The sequence below is a fragment of the Cynocephalus volans genome, chromosome X (genome assembly GCF_027409185.1).
Source record: "Cynocephalus volans isolate mCynVol1 chromosome X, mCynVol1.pri, whole genome shotgun sequence".
Lineage (NCBI taxonomy): Eukaryota > Metazoa > Chordata > Mammalia > Dermoptera > Cynocephalidae > Cynocephalus > Cynocephalus volans.
Window position 1 is genome coordinate 171,914,707 of NC_084478.1, and position 18,553 is coordinate 171,933,259.

General features: G+C 44.8%; 1 protein-coding gene across 1 annotated transcript in view; it reads left to right on the forward strand.

Moving 5' to 3' along the window:
- The first annotated feature begins 4,173 nt into the window (after window positions 1-4,173).
- The window catches only part of LOC134368594 (55 kDa erythrocyte membrane protein-like), a 47,769-nt gene continuing 33,389 nt past the window's right edge, over window positions 4,174-18,553 (forward strand). Inside the window, 1 exon segment of the mRNA XM_063085021.1 lies at window positions 4,174-4,340. Within this exon segment, the coding sequence (XP_062941091.1) occupies window positions 4,239-4,340 (102 nt within the window). The 5' untranslated portion in view covers window positions 4,174-4,238.

Sequence of the window (18,553 nt, forward strand, 5' to 3'; positions counted from 1 at the left end):
ATTAAAATGCACAGTGCCTGTATTCAATAAACAGCAATTCTCAAGAAAATTAGTGGTCCAATTCCCCACTACTGTAATAGAATTATAAATGCACACCCTCACCGTGGCCTCGCAGTGGGTAGAGCATACTTCCCTACTCCTTGACAGAAGGCCTAGTCATGTGACTTTCTTTGGCCACGAATGTGTTTAAGAATGTGTTCAACGTACTTCACCCAGTATTTTCAGACATTTTCAGAAAGGGAATCATTCAGGTACATGATCTGCCGTGGTGCCAGAAATTGATGGTTTTTGCATTACTTAAATTGTATTCCAAATTATCAGTGTGGTTGAACATCTTTCCATAACCTTATTGTATTCATATTCCTTTCTATTTATCATTTTTTTATATTTCCTGCTCGTATCCCTATCCGGTTAGTGCTTTTCCTTATTTACTTTAACGAATTCTTTATATATTAAATATATTAACCTTTTATCTATCATATATTCTTCAAATAATTTCCCCAGTTTGTCTTGTTTTTTTAAAACCACAAAAAGGTTGACTGGCATTTTCAGTGAATAAGGAAACGTGTATGTTTGTAGGATTAATTTTCTATCCATCCTCTCCCCAGCTTGTCCCATAGCATGCATCTGAGTATATTATTTAGTTTTAGTGTCACAGGGGCTTGGCCTATACGCCTTCAAAAACTGAGTATGAGGCAAAACATCTGCAATCCCATGGCAAGAGTAAGGGGGCAAAGGAAAGTGGGGTAGGGAACAAGGAAAGGTACATAAAAAGACTTAAAGAGGGTTGGTAAACTTAGCTACAGTCAACTGCTGCAGCTTGACTTGGGACTGTAATTGATATGCATCATCTCCCTCTCCCATCACCTGTTACACGTATTGCTCCTCCTCAGCCAGCACTTTGATGGACTAGGTTGCTTGCCCACTGGGGTGACTCCAGTTTTTATCCTTGATGGGTCTGAGCTCCCAGTTGTGCTGCCCTTGTTGGACCTTGTTTACTGCAGTTTCCTATTTACAGTTTTCATTGGGTATGGAAACACCAAGGGACACCCAAGTGATTCTCAGAGTTCCAGACATAGTTATCCCTGCCCCCACTGTATAGCAGCAACCCTAGTTCCTCATGCTACACAGAGTTGTCTTGTCCACTAACACAAAGAACCCAAAGTCGCCAGGTAGTAGTCCCAGCTTTCAGTTTAATGGAAACTTTACTGCGTCCCTAGTGGAACTGCTTCCCCTACCTCTGACTCCAGGAACTAGGAAATTTAATTCAACAGAGCCAATCCAACTCCAATGTCCTATGCTGAGGAACTGTCTTCTAAGGCCACCCCATGTCTGACACCTGTTTTTTAGCCTGGGTTCTCTAGAAAACAGAGCCTGAAGTAAAACATATGTGCTAAAGCTTTATTGGAAGATGCAATCCCACGGGTGTAAGGGTGAGGGAAAAAGGGAAGCAAGGCAGAGAAGGGTGGAAAGAAAATATAAACTGGTGTGCTCCTGATCCGGCCACTGCTACTCAAGAAAGTACATCTTGTTTCTCGGTCCTCCCAGATGCCACCAGACAGGCTGTATAGAACCACATCGTCTTCCACCTTGTAATAACAAGGTCAAGGGTTTGGATCCCTGTACTAGCCAGCCACCAAAAAAAAAACACACACTAAAAAACAAAAAAACAAAACAAAACAAAAAAGAATCACAATACCTTGAAACTGTCAAGGAAGGGAACTGACTTGTCAGCAGCTTATTGTCTTATTTCTGTCACTGGTCGACGTTTCCCCTAGCAGGTGTTAATTTTCCCACACCTCTGAGTTGTGTTACCTGGGTCCTGGTAGTCACTAGGGAAGCCGCATCCCACACACCACAGTTCAGTGATGAGTCCACAAGTCGTAGGAGCTGACAGAGCTTCCATGGATCTGGTCAGACTGAGACTGAGTGCAGAAGCTCCTGCTGTAGTGAGCACAGTACAGGCCATTCCAGAACCTGGCCTTCACTTTGGAAAAGGCTGAAGGAGTCAGAAGTATTAGGATATAGGACAATGGCAGCGGCAGTCAGGGATTTCAATTGATCAAGTGCCTGGGGGCCTGGGAAGTAGATAATGCTGAGAAAATATGGGGAGGGGTACAAATTGGAGCAAGGCCCTGTGTTTTTTCTGTCTGGACAAACAAGGTAACTTTAGTCCTGAATGTTTTGCAGGTGCACAGAGGAAGACCTGGAAGGTTACAGACCAAATTGGGGTACTTGTTCCTTCCAGGAGCAGAATTGCTGGCTCAGAGGGTGGATGGACGTTGAACTTTAAGAGATAATGGAAAACTGTTTTCCTAACTACTAGTACCAATTTAGACTCCCACCAGCAATGTTCAAAAAATGGTATGGATTCACATCCTCTCCAACACTTGATGTTGTCAGACTTAACTTTTTAACAATTGAACAAGTATACAGCAGTATTTCATTGTAGTCTAGATTTGCATTTCCTGGAGCACTAATGAGGTCGAACATCTCTTCATTTGTTTATTGGCTATATTTATTTCTCCATCTGTGAAGTGTTTATTTATGGCTTTTGCCTGTTTCTCTACTGGATTGTTTGTGTTTCTCTTATTAATCTGTAGTTCTTTATATACTCAACATAGGAATCTTTTGTCACTTGTGTGTATTGAAAATATTTTCTCCCAATGCACATGTGGTCTTTTGTGCTCTTTATCATTTCTTTTGATGAATAAACTTTCTTACTGTTAATAAAGTCAAATTTATCACTATTCTATTTTACAGTCAGTGGTTTGTCTGCTTTGTTTAAGAAATCTTTATCTCAAAGTGTAAAAGTTCTTTGCTTATCTTTTCTGTCAAGAGCTTTAAAAGTGCAAGTCCTTAATCCATCTGGAAGAGATTATTATTGTTCTGCATATCACATGAAGAAGGGCTCCAATTTCATCTTTTCCAATAGAAATAACCGTTGTCTGGCTTCAGTTAATGAAAAGTCCCTCTTTACTTGCCTAACATGCCACTTCTATCATATACCACAGTTGTATACATGCAAGGGCGTTTCTAGGTTCTCTATTGCATGCCACCTCTCAGTTGGTGTATCCCTGCACCAATATCATACTCTTAATTTCCATCTCTCTCTGTCTCTCTGTCTGCCGTCTGTTTCTCTCTCTTTTTCTCTCCTGTTTCTGTCTCTCTCTCTGTCTCCCCTGTCTGTCTGTCTGTCTCTGTCTCCCCTCTGTTTCTCTCTGTCTCTTTCTCCCCTCTCTCTCCTCTGTCTCTGTCTCCCCTCTGTTTCTGTCTTTCTCTTTCCTCTGTGTCTCTCTCTCGGAGCTGTCTCTTTATAGTTCCTTTAGGTGATCTTGGGGAAGAGTACTGTCAGCTGTGCGAGCTCAGCCTCTCAGCAGAGGAAACTCCTTTGCTTTCGCTGATCTGTAAAAACTTGTGGCCTTAACAGCAAGAGATCTGGCCTAAGATAAGTAAAAACTGTTTGTTCTTGAAGGCAATCAGGTCTTTCATGTAAATGACAGGGTTACAGCAGCCCAGAAGCCTTAAAGGCATTTTCGAAATGTCCCCATGTAGAAGGGTGCGCGGGGCCTGCTGTGCCCGCGCCGGGCCTGCTGTGCGCGCATCGGTTTCAGGGCAGAGCCTGGAGTCCGCCAGCTCCCGACATCCTTCACGCTCCGTTCAGCCGGCCCATTCCGACTCCCCGTGTTTTCCTGAGTGTTGGAACCGTCTAAAGGTCGCCTCAGCTAGAAGCTCGGGCCTGCGGCCTCGCGGCCCAACTGGGATAACACACGGGTGGCCGCCACGTACGCGGGATGACGTCCTGCCACCCCCATGCATGTGGCCAGGCGACCCGGGCGGCTCAGGCCCCGGAGGCTAAGGGCCCCTGCCCTGTTCCTGTCCCTCTGGGACCAGCCCCGCGCCGAGCTTCAGGCCGCAGGGGCCGATGACCGGAGCCGCGTCTCCTTCCGGCCCTGAAGGGCCGCTCGTGCCCCCGCCGGGCCCCGCGGGGGCGGGGCGTGGGGGTGGCCAGGGCGGCGGGGGGCGGGAGCGGGGCGGGGGCGTGGCCAGGACGGCGGTGGGGGGGGCGGGGGCGGAGCTCCGCCCCCGGCCGCCCGCCGCGCCGCCTGCGGGGTGGTGAGGGGCCCAGCCGCGCCGCGTCCCCGCCGCCCGCACCACGCCCGCCGCGCCGCAGGCCCCGGGCCCTCCGGTTCCCAGCGCGGCCCGGCGTCGCGGCCCCGTGTCCCGGCCCCGGCAAGATGACGCTCAAGGCGAGCGAGGGCGACGCGGGCGGCGGCATGCGCACGGCGCTCTCCGACCTGTACCTGGAGCACTTGCTGCAGAAGCTCAGCCGGCCGGAGGTGAGCGGGCCCCGCGGGTCCCCGGGGGGCCGGGCCGGGCTCTGCCTCGGGCCCCACTGTCCTCCTCCGCGGGACTTCCCCACGGCGCGGCCCGTCCTGGGGGTCCTAGTCCCGGGGGAGCCGCGGCAGCCGGCGGGGAGGGGGCCGGGCGAGCCGGGACCGGGCGCCCCGAGCAGTCCCCGTAGGTGGAAGTGAGGAGAGGCCGCGGCCCGCACAGAGAGGCCGTGAGGTCACGGAAACGTTCCCGTGGACGGAACAGGGGAACAGAAGCGCTTGAAGGAGCGCGCCCCACAGTAGGTCGGTCTGCCCGGGGCTGCTGAGAGGCTCGTGGTGGGTCCTCGGACGTGCTTGGGACGCGCTCACCGTCCCCTTCACGTAGGCAGGTCCCTTTGTGATGGCCTGCGGATGAGGTGGCCCGTGTGTGTTCATGGCTGGACCCAGGAATGCATGGATTTGGGAGGTGACTCTGCCCTCCGGGTTCCAGGGATGGCCAGTAAATACTTATTAACCTCTGTCCTCAAAGGCGACCTGAGGCAGCATGGGCCGCTGGAAGACAACGACAGCAACAACAGCAGGTGACCTGAGGGAACTGGATGACTCCTTGGCATTAGGGCCTTAGCTCAAGGAAACCACTGATAGGTGTCAGAAGCCAGGCTAGGCTTTGTATCTGCGGAGTGAAAGACCGGTGTGCTTTCCACCTCACCACATGGCCTCTCCTTTAGGGACCACTCACAGCAAGGTGTTCACACCTGTCTGTCCTTTCAGATCACCTTTACTTGCAGCAGCCTGGGCTTTAAGGAGCGCAGGAATGAACCGGGGCAGAAGGTGCTGTTGTTATGCAGATGACAAGATAAAATTGCAAGTTGTGCGGCGGCCTTGGAATGTGCACTAGGAGGGAAACAGGGTTTAAAAACTACCTGATTCCCCTTAAGCTTGGATGCGTGATTTTTTTTTTCTTCCCCATAATCACTGATCACTTGGCTGAGCCTTAACTTAAAAAAAAATCTCTTTATTGAATTTAGTTTCGGCAATTTTTCTAAGGTATAATTAGCATACAATAGAATTTACTAATCCTAATTGTGCAGTTTGAATACATTTGAGAAATGTATGCAGTTGTGTAACCACCGCCACAGTCATGATATTAGAACAAACATTTGCATTGTTCCAAAAAGTTCCCTCCTGGACCTTCGCAGTCCATCTCCTTACCCCACCTGGAGTCTGGCAACCCTGATCTATCACTATCAATTTGCCTTTTCTAGAATTTTGTCTGGCTTCTTTCACTCAGCACAAGCTGATTTTGCGTGAACCTGTGCGCTCCTTTATGGGTGTGCTTGAAAGATTGTGTGCATCTTTGAAAAAAGGCCCTGTCACTTCCAGAGTTAGGTTGTGGGCACACCCTCTGAGTAAACAGCAGCTTTTGTGGGGCTGTGAGTTTATCCTATAATATTGGACACAGTCTACCAGTTAGTTCATTTGCTTTGGTGTTAAAGAAGGATTCGAAGATGAAATAAGAAAACGTGCTAAATCCCCAAATGAAATTGTATCTAGATCTGCCAAGGTGAACATCAGAGGGAGAATCTTCACATGGTGACGGTGGCATGACCCCACAGACCTGCAAATTCTTATTTCTTTAGGTTCACCTTCCCTTTGAGGCTGTTACCAGTCTTTGCTTCAGCAGTGTGCTCTGCCATTCACTTGCTTAGTGGCCTTTGCCAAGCTGCTGAATTTCTCTGTGCCTTAGATTTCTCTTCTCTATGAAATTGGCATGCTCAGAGGTTTGCAATTATGTGTACATGAGGTAATGCTTTTCCAGCACCTCGAACCGCACTGGCACATCCAGGGTAATTGCCCAGCATCTCCCTAAGAGCTGCCTGTCCAGTACCAGAACATTTTCCTCTAGTGGCAAGATTAGAAGCAGGAGAACCTGTAAGGAAGTTGTTGGCCTCAGTATAAGTCATAAAATTATTACACTGAAAATTTTATTTAAACAGATTGGTTTCTGTGAAAGTGCTAAAGATTCAAAACACAAAGGTTCACCATCATAGTCCACGTTTAATATTGGAAAAGTACTGTCAAAAGATAATATTGCAGTAGGTTTGAACGTAGTCAGTCTCCCATATTTTAAGTATATCTCCTTCTTTGGAGAAACTAATTTTATAAGCTCTCTCAGGCCTTCTGCTTTACAGTAGTATCCATTAATGCACATAAAATTGGTTTATTAAATTCCTAATACTGCTTTTCTCTTCAGGCCTAATTGAAGCAGCACTTTCCGCATGACCTGAAGCAATAGGTTGAGAATCCCTGAAAATTCACTTGGGCCTATCCCACATCAAAAGATGATCTAACAAGTCAGGCTCTAGGCTCCACTAAGAAAACCTGTCTGTTGATTCTTAGGGTCCCATGTAGCCTTACTCCACGCGGGTAATCATTCATTCTGATGCAGTATTGTTGATTACCTACTATGGGCCTGGTGCTGGTGCTACGAAGTGAATACGGGAGGACACAGATGCATAAACAAATATGGCAGTGCTGCGGGGCAATGGCAGAGGCAGGTGTAGAGTGCTGTGAGGCAGGGAGGAGCCCCCTGCACTGTGGGAGCCTGTGTTTTGCGGAAGTAATTGGAAGTAATTGGAAAATAGCGCTCCAGGCGGAGGGAACAGTCTGTGCAAAGACACCAAGGTTCTTGCCAAATGCGGCACATTCTGTGATGGCAGGAAGTTGAGTCTTGCCAGAATCTGTGGTGTGCACTGTCAGTGAGTCTGCTCCTGATTATTTACGGTTTTGCCTGAGAAAGAACTTTTCTCCAGATTTGGATCTGGTTATTTCATTGGTGTGCACTGTCAGTGAGTCTGCTCCTGATTATTTACGGTTTTGCCTGAGAAAGAACTTTTCTCCAGATTTGGATCTGGTTATTTCATTGGAGGAGGGAATGTTGCCGTTCGAGGGTTTTCTTTTCACAAAACAGATACTAGCAAATAAAGGGTAATTTTCAAATTACTTAGTCCTCTCCCCAGTTTTCCCAGTACATGGTGTGGTCTCAGCCAGTCTGCGTCCTTCCCTGCCCTTCACTTCCAGGAACTTTGTGATTTTTTTCCAAAACTGGAGGGACAGTATACCTTGTAGATAAGAATCTGGTTTTACTCATATTGTGACCACTGTGGGCTAAGTAGATTGGAGTTTTATCATGTAAGTTCTGTTCTTTTTTAACTCATTTGTTCTCTCTAGACAAGACACTGAACTAGAATATCAGGAACAGATATTTCAGGTCAAGATCAATTCTCTTAAATCAGGGTTTCTCAAACTCAGCACTATGGACATTTGGGGTCTGATAATTCTTTTGTGAAAAGTAATACCCTCCCCCAGCCCCAGTAGTGACGATCAGAAATGTCTTGAGACATTGCCAAGAGGGGACATGAAATCAGTTGACCTTTCAATGATGTAGAGATTTTTTTTCCTAAGCAGTGAATTGCGCTCTGACCTTTTTTTTTTCTTTAAGGAAAACATCACAAATTCAAGTCAACTGATAAATTTAACTCAAAGATTAACATCCTTAATACAAAAAGAACTCTTAACTTGTTAAGACAAGTGAACAGATATGATGTAGCAGGGTGGGGAGGGGAGAGAGGGAGGGGGAAAGAGGAACGGGGTAAAGGGTCATGAAAATCAGCTACAGTGTATAATGAAAAGTTAAAAAAAACTCAAAAATGAATTAGAAAAATCTAAGCAGAATTTTGGCAAAGGACATGAGCAGATAAGTCACACACTGCGAAGAACCCCACGTGGCTGGTGAGTACATTCTAGGATGTTGCTGTGGGGATGGGGCCGGCCCTCAGGTCCTGCTCTAACCTTTCAGTGTCGCTACAAAAGGACTTGGTGTGGAGTATAGAAAGGCAGGAAAAAATAACTGTATTTTCAGAATTGACTGGGGGGTGGGGGCAGTGACGCCAGAGGTGGAGAAGAGGAAATAAAGCCCCTGAATTAGGGAACCAGAATACAACTTTCGTAACATGGAGTTTTCTGATTCTTCACTTTTTCCCTTCATATGAAGAAATATACATGAGCAAAACATATAATAGGTTTTTGCTTGAAAATCACCTTCCCTGCTTGATTTTCTTCCATAACATGTATCATCATCTTTGAATGAAAACAGAGAGCTGCCTGCCCAGCCCTGAACCAGTATCACTTCTCCCATGTTTGGTTGATGGAGTTAACTTGGACTGATCCCTCTGCATCCCCAGATACCCCTCGTACCCCTAGCAGAAAGACCGCTTCTGCGCTGAGCCTGCATTCTCTCCTCGAACCCTCACACACTTTGAAGTTCATGCTCGTGGTTTATCTCCTGGAGTCTGAGACATACTAGTCCTTTAAGCTCAGACAGGTTTCTGAACCGTTTTGTGCCTCCAAATGTTGACCACAAAATGAGGATACAAATTTAATCTAGTAGGTGGCGTTATTTACGCATAGTCCTGGCATTGGCTTAATGGCAGTGTGGGGACACAGCATCAGGTGTCTGGATGTGCAGTCCTGTGTTTCTTCTATGTGGAATGGTGCTACTTGGATCTCCTGTTTTTCTTCAGTGGAAGGAGAAGCCTTTGTGTGTGTACAGAGTGCACTGGGCAGTTAGAGCACGTTGGAAAAGGATCTTCAGCGACTTGGCCTTTGGATTGATGTGTGTGTTCTCAGATGGATTTAGTGCCTGAGAAACAAAGCCCCTAGTTAGTGTATGATTTTTAGACAGTGCCCGCCGTGAAATCCTCGCTCTGAGGCCTTCCTCTCCCCCCATTTCTTGTCATTTGTGGTTAAACAGTGCTTATCTTTTTCTAACACCCTGGAGCACTCTTGCTTTTCTTACAGTTTGTCTTTTTTTCCCCCCCAAAGTGGAATAGGATATTGCCAGTGTGAAGAGTGGGGTTTTGCGGGCCCCTGGCTCCAGGAGCTAGGGCTGGCAGGGGTTGTGGGGCACCTCCAGGGTCTGCTGTCTTTGGGGTGTGCTTGCTTTCTTGGGCTGGGCCTTCTCCTGAGTCTCCATGTGAAAGCAGTTGGCAAAGAGCCTACCAGTAGGCTGAGCAAATGTTTGTTCTTTCCCACATTCACTGTCACTTGCTCTTAATCCAATTGTTTGGCTGAGAAAGCAGACTTTAGTTGCCCCTGCTCTATTCGCCCCCACCACCGCTCACCCCCTGCCAAATTTGCTTTTTATCTCTTTTTAATTCCAACTTCCTCTGAGCAACTGCCTCTGCCCTTTGAACCCTGCTGCAGATGTTTCCTCGGAAGCGGGTTTCAGAGCAGGAGGCCTTGCCGCCCCAGCAGTTTATATGATTAACGGCCAGAGGCTGCAGAGCAAAGGCCAGACGTAGTCGTGGGTAGGTGTTTACTCGCCGGTTCCTCCTGAATCTGGGCCATCATCGTTCACCAGAGTCACTTCCACGCTGCCTTGTCATTGGTGGGGGCCAGGCCCGATGCAGCCCTGGGGCACCCTGTGTCCATTGGGGATGAGGGCAGCAGTTTTGAAGGGTGGTGTGTGGAGGTTGTGAAGGGACCTCTGTGAAATGGAATCCAGTAGCTTGGATCTTTATGTCACTTCCATCAAGTACAAGTGTATGTCTGCATATCCTCCGATGACATGTCTGTAGTGAGGAGACATGGGGGCTCGTTGAAGGAGTTTCTGTAAGGGAAGGTCACAGACAAGCTGGCCCTCCCTTTCTGAGAGTCTCAGGAAGACACAGGGTGGCTCAGGGACAAGTTCGTGGTAGAGAAACTTGTGCTTTGCTTTCTGAAGCCTTACTGTCGCGAGCTGGTTCTTTCGTGACCATGTGGGAGGTTTCCATTTTTCTTAGTCATCATTTGCAACTTCTGGGTGAGTGTGATAGTGACTCTTAGTCATCACTAAGGGGAACGTCTTCATGGATAGATAAGCACATTTGAAAAACCAACCTTTGGGATGGCAACTCTTGACCTTTTCTGGCTGGAATGTGTCCTGCCTCTAGTAAGCTTTGCTGAGTCCTTGATTTAAAGGCTGACACGTTAAAAGCAACCACTGTTATAAAGCTGAATAAGAGGAATATGAGGTAAGGGTTCCAGTTTATCTTCCTCTTCTAGATACACTGTGAACAGCTGACGATACTGCATGTAGATTTTCCCCTCCTCTCAAAGGTCATTTTGCGTTCTGTGGACTAAGACTTTCTAATCTGTCGTTCTTTAGAACATTATGCAGGGGCCCACCAATCCTGGAAACAGGTGAATCGTCATAAATAGTTCCTTGATAGTATATGAGGCTACGTCAGAAAGTTTGTGGAAAGATAGAATTAAAAGGTAATGTGAATCTTTCCAGGAACTTTTTAATGTACCCTCATATTACAACGTATGATAAAATCATGCGATCTGTGTTTCCAGACTTTGTGGCCGTCTGTGTATTATTGTAGTTACCAAGACACATAAACGGTAGTTGCTGACAAAACCATAGGATTAATTTCTGAGTTTGCTCTTCAGCTTCATCAGCTCCACAATTGCTAGTAATGAGAGACTCATAAGTCAGGCTCAAGGAAAGCTCTGAGTTTATTTTCATACTTTAAGACCAGAAATTTGAGACTTGAGCTTCTTATTTTTTCATAGCAATCATTCAGTCGGTGGTCCTTGAATTCCTTGTTCTGTACATTCAGTCTGTGACACGTGCATGTGGTAAAAACAAACAGTACAGATGATTAGTTTAAGAAAAGGAATTCTTCCTTCAAGCATCACTCATGCTAACCCAGCATGACGTGGTTGAAACTCGGCCACAGAGGCCTCTTACATTCCCGTCCTAAGATATGAATGGGCATCTCATTGTCTAAAAACCGGTCCTGTAAACTGCAGATTTCTCAAAGGTCTGTTGATACAAAGACCTCCCTGGTGCTTCCCCTTTACAGTCACACACCTCCTGCTCCCCATCATCCCTAACCCCTGGCAAGCACTAATCTGTTTTCCATATCCATAGTTTTGTCGTTTTAAGAATGTTATATAGGTGGAATCATACGCATGTGACCTTTTGAGATGAGCTTTCTTTACTCTGGCATGATGCCTTTGAAATCCGTCCCAAGTTGTTACGAGTATCGATAGTTTGCTCCTTTTTATTGCTGAGAAGTGTTCCGGGGTGTGGATGTACCACAGTTTGACTGTTCACCTGCTTTAGGATATTTGGGTTGTTTGTAGTTTTTAGCTACTGTGAATAAAGCCATTTACAGCATTCGTGTACAGGTTTTTGAGTGAACACACATTTCCGTTTCTCTAGGTAAATGACTAGGAGTGCTACGTCTGGGTTGTATGGTAGTTGCTTGTTCAGTTTTTTAAGAAAGTGTCCAACTATTTTCATGAGTGGCTGCACCATTTTACATTCCCACCAGCAGTGCATGAGAGATCCAGTTTCTGTGCAGCTTCACCAGCATTTCATATTGTCACTATTTTTTGCTTTCGCAGAGCAAAACTTTTTCATTTCGATGAGGTCCAGTTTGTCAATTTTTCCTTTCAGGGATCCTGCTTTTGGTGTTAGGTATAAGAACTCTTTGTCTAGCCCTAGAGTCTGACAATTTTCTCCTATTTTTTTCTTCTAAAATGTTTTATAGTTTTACACTTTACATTTAAGTCTGTGATCCGTTTTAGAAGGTGTTAGGTTTAGGTCAGTGTTTCTCTTTTTGCCGATAGGTGTCCAATTGCTGAAGCATCATTTGTTGAAAAGGCCACCCTTTCTCTACTGAGTTGCTGTTGCATCTTTGTAAAAAATCACCTGGGTACATGTCTGTGTGTCTATTTCTAGGTTTTCTATTCTGTTCCAAGGATCTGTGTCTATACTACATAGTCCTTACTGAAACTATATAATAAGTCTTGAAACTATGCAGACTGATTCTTCCTACTTTCTTCTTTTTCAAAATTTTTTAGCTATTCATGAGCCTGTGTCTTTCCATCATGTACATGAGTTTTAAAAGGTCAGATCTTCCAGAGGTACTTTTAGTGTAACCTACATGGACCAGGTGAGTGAAACCACTTGTGTGTAAGAAAAATAACACCCCATGACGGAGTTTGGATGTATTGTCTTCCCAGAACTCATGTGGAAATTTGATCCCCAGTGTGGCAGTGTTAGAAGCTCTTCGAATCACGGGGTTGGATCCCTCAAGAATGGATTAGTGCTCTCCCTGGGGGGTAGGAGTAATGAGTGAGTTCTTACTGTATTAGTTCCCGTGGGAGCTGGTTGTTTAAAAGACCCCAGCACCTCCCCTCTCTCTCTTGAGTCCTCTCACCATGTGATCTGCTTGTACCCGCCAGCTGCCTGCTGCTTTCTGCCCTGAGTAGAAGCAGCCTGAGGCCCACACCAGATGCAGCTGTCCCAGAATCGTAAGCCAAATAAACCTCCTTTCTTTATAAATTACCCAGTCTCAGGTGTTCTGTTATAGCAACACAAAACGGACTAATACACCCCAGGTACAGGGCAGTGGTAGCCAGTGTTGGCCTCTGGACCAGGCAGCAGTAGGAAACTTGAGAGCTGGGACCACCCAGAGAACAGGGCCTGATCTTTTGAGATCTTATAAAGAAGTTGAAGTCTCCTGATTTTTACTAAACAAAACAAAGATACTTGTTCAAAATAAAACAGATTTGTGAGCCATCAGTTTGCACCTTCTGCTTTGTTGATTACCCTTGTAACTTTATTATTATTTTTTAAAATGTATTTATTTTTTATTAGAACATAGTTGATTGTACATATCTGTGGGGTGCAGCATTGACTATTAATACCAGCATGCAATATGCGATGTTCAAATCAGGACAATTAGTATATTCATTATACAATGTAATGGATTTTCGTGGCCCTTTACCAACTCCTCCCTTACCTTCATCCCTCTCCCCCTTTCCCACCTCTGGTAACCTCAGTTCTATTATCTTCTCTTGAAAGTTCAACATATTATTGTTATTGTTGTATCTTTCTTTTTTTATTTGTTTATTTCTTTATTTTTAGCTCCCCATATAACTGAGGACATGCAGTATTTCTCTTCCTGTGCCTGGCTTATTTCACTTAACATAATTTTCTATAATTAATCTGTGTTGCTGTGAATGACAGTGTTTTATTCTGTTTTATGGCAGGGTAGTATTCCATTTGACAGAGGATTAATAGCCAGAATGTACAAGAACTGAAACAACTTAATAGTGAAAAAAAGTAATAATAACCTGATTTAAAAATGGGCAAAGGAGCTGAATAGACATTGCTCAAAGGGAGATATAAGAATGGCGAACAGACACATGAAAAAATGCTCAACATCACTAAGCATCCGGGAAATGCAGATCAAAACCACACTGAGACATCATCTCCCCCCAGTTCATCTGGCCAGTATTAAAAAGACTGAGAATAACAAATGCTGGTGAGGATGCAGAGAAAGAGGCACCTTCCTACACTGTGCGTAGGACTGTAAATTAGTGCAGCCATTAGGGACAATGGTATGGAGGTTTCTCAGACAGCTAAAGATAGAACTGCCGTAGAATCCAGCAGTCCCACTGCTCGGTGTATACCCAGAGGAATGGAAATCATCATGTTGAAGGGACGCCTGCACTCCCATGTTCATTGCAGCTCTGTTTACAATAGCCAAGAATTGGAACCAGCCTAAATGTCCATTGATGGATGACTGGATAAGGAAAATGTGGTATATTTTTACACTGGAATTTTAAATTGTACATTTATTCCTTCATTTATTGCCCAACCAATGAAAGATAATATCTCTTGAGTCCCCACTTTTTTAAAAAATTTATTTTTTATTTATTTATTTTTTTTTTAAGGCGAGTCAAGTGAAGCAGTGGGAGTGGAGAAGGAACAAAGAAATCTGTAACTGGTTGTGATCAATTAGTTGTAAGCACCACTGCACTCAGACCCACCGAGTCCCCACTTTTTAAGGGGACAAGATTAGTGGCCCGTTCCCTTCATTTCTTTTCTCCTCTTTTTACCTCTCGACTTCTACCATGTGTATGTATACCTGAATACAGTCATGGTGCTGATAGTCTGTTCTTTAATTCTTTCATGACTGTCCATAGGTGGATTCTAAAAAGTGAAAATCAGTAAATGGTTTTTGTATTATTATGACTGGTTGCCAGCCCAACATCCCACTTTTCACTTACAGATCCGTAATCTTGTTTGGGATGGCAAGATGCCCAACTAAGTTCTGATTTTCCCAGCCCCTTTTGCAGCTTGGGACAGCCGTGTTCTACAGTTCTGGCCAATGAGACAAGAACAGATGTCCACTGGGGAGGCCCTGGGACGGATGCCACTGTCCTGGCCCTTCTTCCTTCTTCCTGCCTCAAAAGAGACCTGTAGCACCTTTTCCTTGTGTATTTCAACCCCAAGCCCCACTTCATTCAGGGATTTCTGAGACCAAGCCTGTGTTTTGCAGCTGATTCCTCCTCTGTGCACATTCTAGGCTGTAGCTGTCTCACCTCTCCATGATCAGTGAGCATTCCACCATCGTCTTTCTGTCTTCTGGAAAGTTATTGAAATCTCTCATCCCTGATGACGTCTTAATATTTTGTCTTTTTTTTTTTTAGGGTTTCTATTTCCCTCCCTCCTTTACTCTCATTTAAACAGGGTCGGGGGTGAGGGGGCAGGAGATCCACAGGAGTACTCAGGCTGCCAACTTGATCCTGAATCACAATCACTTAGGAACATTCCATCTCGCCAGTATAGAGAGCATTGTGCTTTGTGGAGCTTTTAGGAATAATAGGCTTTCATTTCTATGAATAGAAATTAATTATTGGAATATAAAAATGAAGGGATGCATGAAATTTTGAATGCTGAACATTTTCTTTAGCAACATCTTTCAGGATTCTAAGTGTATCTCAGCACTCGCTACAGAGAGTTGTGTGGCATCTGGAGAACAGCAGCCCACATTTGCTGAGTGCTGCTACATATTGTGTTAAGCACTTGCCCCAGCACAATCCTATAAGGTCATTCTGTTACTATCTGCATTTTACAGGTGAGGAAACTGAAGCACAGGGAGGTCAAGAAACTTGCCCAAAGTTACCCAGCTGTTAGTAAAAGGGCTATGAATCAAACCCAGACAGAGTGTAGATTTCCATTAAAAGGTATGCACCAGATTTGTAACCTGCGCTGTTTTCTTTTACTAGTTTCTTTTATTAAAGTAATGCAAGCACGTAGTATATAATTTGAAAGTTATAAGTGGATATACATGAAAACAATTTCCTTCTTACCTTATCCCGTGTCACCCAATTCCCCTCCCTAGAAGTAACCACTGTTTCTTTATGTCTCCTTCCAAAGATAGTTTATGCATTTATAAGCAAATATGCATATATTCATTTTCCACTGTTTATGCTGCTGCTAGCATGCCCTTCCTCACATTGTTCTTTTCACTTAACAGTATCCCTTCAAGATTACTCTTAGAACCTCCTTTTCATGGATACAATCTGTCTCCCCATACAGATGCAGTGTTAACTGCATCACTGAACCACGTACTGTAGAGTACCTCAGAGTTATGTGAAGTTCTGTGCTCCCAGGTATCACAGGTCAATTTTCTAAATACAACCCTATCTTAGACAATTTATTATAACAACAATACCGTATGACTTCGTGTCATGTGAGCTCTTTGAAGTTCTAATTTCTAGAAAAGGCAGTTCCTCTTTCTCAGTTCTTCCCTCATTTGAGGTCACCCAATAACTACCACTACTTCCAACCTCTGCATCTTATCAGAATTTCCCTTAGAAAGGATGCAGTAAAGTAAAATTAAAATATCATTTTATATTATTTTGTAAAGAGCACCCCTTATGTTATGAGACATACGTCTATTCACAAGCCTCTACCCCAGACTTCCTTGTCTCCCGTCATCTTCCAGTCCTTTTCCCTCTAGGCCCTTGGCTTGGCCACTGGACACTGCCCAGGAATTTGTACGTTCCCTCCTAGGGCCACTTCTCCTTCCCCACAAAGTGGACGATGAGGCACATTCCTCACAGTCTGCTTATTGGGAAGAGTTTTCCTCCCCACTTTCTTGGAGGGTCACCCTTGGGTGTGGCTGGAATGTAGCTGCCATCTGTTTTCAGCTTGTACCCAAATATCAAACTGACCCTTCCATACACCGAGCTCAGGCCTGTTCTTCCTCCTGCAGCTGGCCATACTGTTTTTGATCTGGGGTGGGCGAGGAGCGTTTCCAGAGGTTTCCACTCGGCCTTCCGCACTGTGACAGCTCTTACCCCAAGCCCTGTGCTACTTTAACATTAATAGATCAGTCAGATGGGGCAGAACCAGCAAAGGAAACTGAGAGGGAGTGTCTCGAGGAGAAGGGAGCGATCATCTGTGAGATCCATCCGTGTTTCCCTGTAGCAGTTGCCGTTCGCTCCCACTGGTGTGTGGCATCCATTGGATAGCTGTACAACAGTTTGTCCATCCTGCTGTTGATGGATTTTAGGGCTGTTTCCAGGTTTGGGCTTTTACAACAGTAGTGTTGCTCTGAGAAGGGCGTGCTACCACTTCTGTGAGATTCCTGTCAAAAATGCATAACCTCAGTCTAATTCCATCAGACATACCCAAATTGAGAGACTTCTGTAAAACAATAGAGGTCTGTCCTCATCAAAAATGTCAAGGTCGGGCCGACCCCGTGGCGCACTCGGGAGAGTGCGGCGCTGGGAGCGCGGCAGTGCTCCCACCGTGGGTTCGGATCCTATTTAAGGATGGCCGGTATGCTCACTGGCTGAGCACGGTGCGGCCGGTCACAAAAAGACAAAAAAAAAAAAATGTCAAGGTCATAAAAGACAGAAAGTTTGAGGAACTTTTCCAAAGTAAGGGAGACTAAAGACATGTGAAAACTGCTTGATCCTAGATTAGATTCTGGTCTGGGGGAAAATATATAGCTGTAAAGGGCATTATTGGGACAGTTGAGGACATTTAAATATAAACTGAGGACCAGATGATAGTACTGCGTCAATGTTAAATTTTCGGTTTTGAGAATGCTCTTGTTTTTAGAAAACACACAGAAGAAAGGAGCATGATGTCAGAATACTCTCAAGTCGTTCAAAAATTAAATTTTATAACATTTTATCTTTCTTTTTTCTGTTTTTTTAAAATTTTATTTTATTCTGTCAATATACAATATGGTTGATTATTGTGGTGCATTACCGAAACCTCCCTCCCTCCTCCCTGTCCCCCCTCCCCCCCAACAACCTCATATCTGTTTGCTTGTATCAACTTCAAGGAATTATAATTGTGTCTTCTTCCACCCCCCCTTTATTTGTGTATTTATTTATTTATTTTTAGCTCCCACAAATAAGTGAGAACATGTGATATGATGGAGTTTGGATGTGTTGTCCCCTCCAAAACTTATGTGGAAATTTGATCTCCAATGTGGCAGTGTTGGAAAGTGATTGAGTCATGGGGGTGGATACTTCATGAATGGATTAATGCTCTCCCTGGGGAAAGGGGGATTAATGAGTGAGTTCTCACTTGATTAGTTCCCACGAGAGCTCGTTGCTTAAAAAGACCCTGTCACCTTCTCTCTCTCTCTTGCTACCTCTTGCCATGTGATCTGCTTGTACCCGCAGGCTGCCTGCCACTTTCCACCATGAGTAGAAGCAGCCTGAGGCCCATGCCAGATGCAGCTGTCCCAGAATCGTAGGCCTCTTTTCCTTATAAATTACCCACTCTCAGATATTTCTGTTATAGCAACACAAAACTGACTAAAACATGATATTTCTCTTTCTGTGCCTGACTTGTTTCACTTAATATAATTCTCTCTAGGTCCATCCTTGTTGTTGCAAATGGCAGTATTTCATTCTTTTTTATAGCTGAGTAGTATTCCATTGTGTAGATAGACCACATTTTCCGTATCCACTCATCTGATGATGGACATTTAGGCTGGTTCCAACTCTTAGCTATTGTAAAGAGTGCTGCGATGAACGTTGGAGAACAGGTATACCTTCGACTTGATTTCCATTCCTCTGGGTATATTCCCAGCAGTGGGATAGCTGGGTCGTATGGTAGATCTATCTGCAATTGTTTGAGGAATTTCCATACTATTTTCCATAGAGGCTGCACCATTTTGCAGTCCCACCAACAGTGTATGGGAGATCCTCTTTCACCACAACCTCACCAGCATTTATCATTCACAGTCTTTTGGATATTAGCCATCCTAACTGGGGTGAGATGGTATCTCAGTGTGGTTTTGATTTGCATTTTCCGAATGCTGAGTGATGTTGAGCATTTT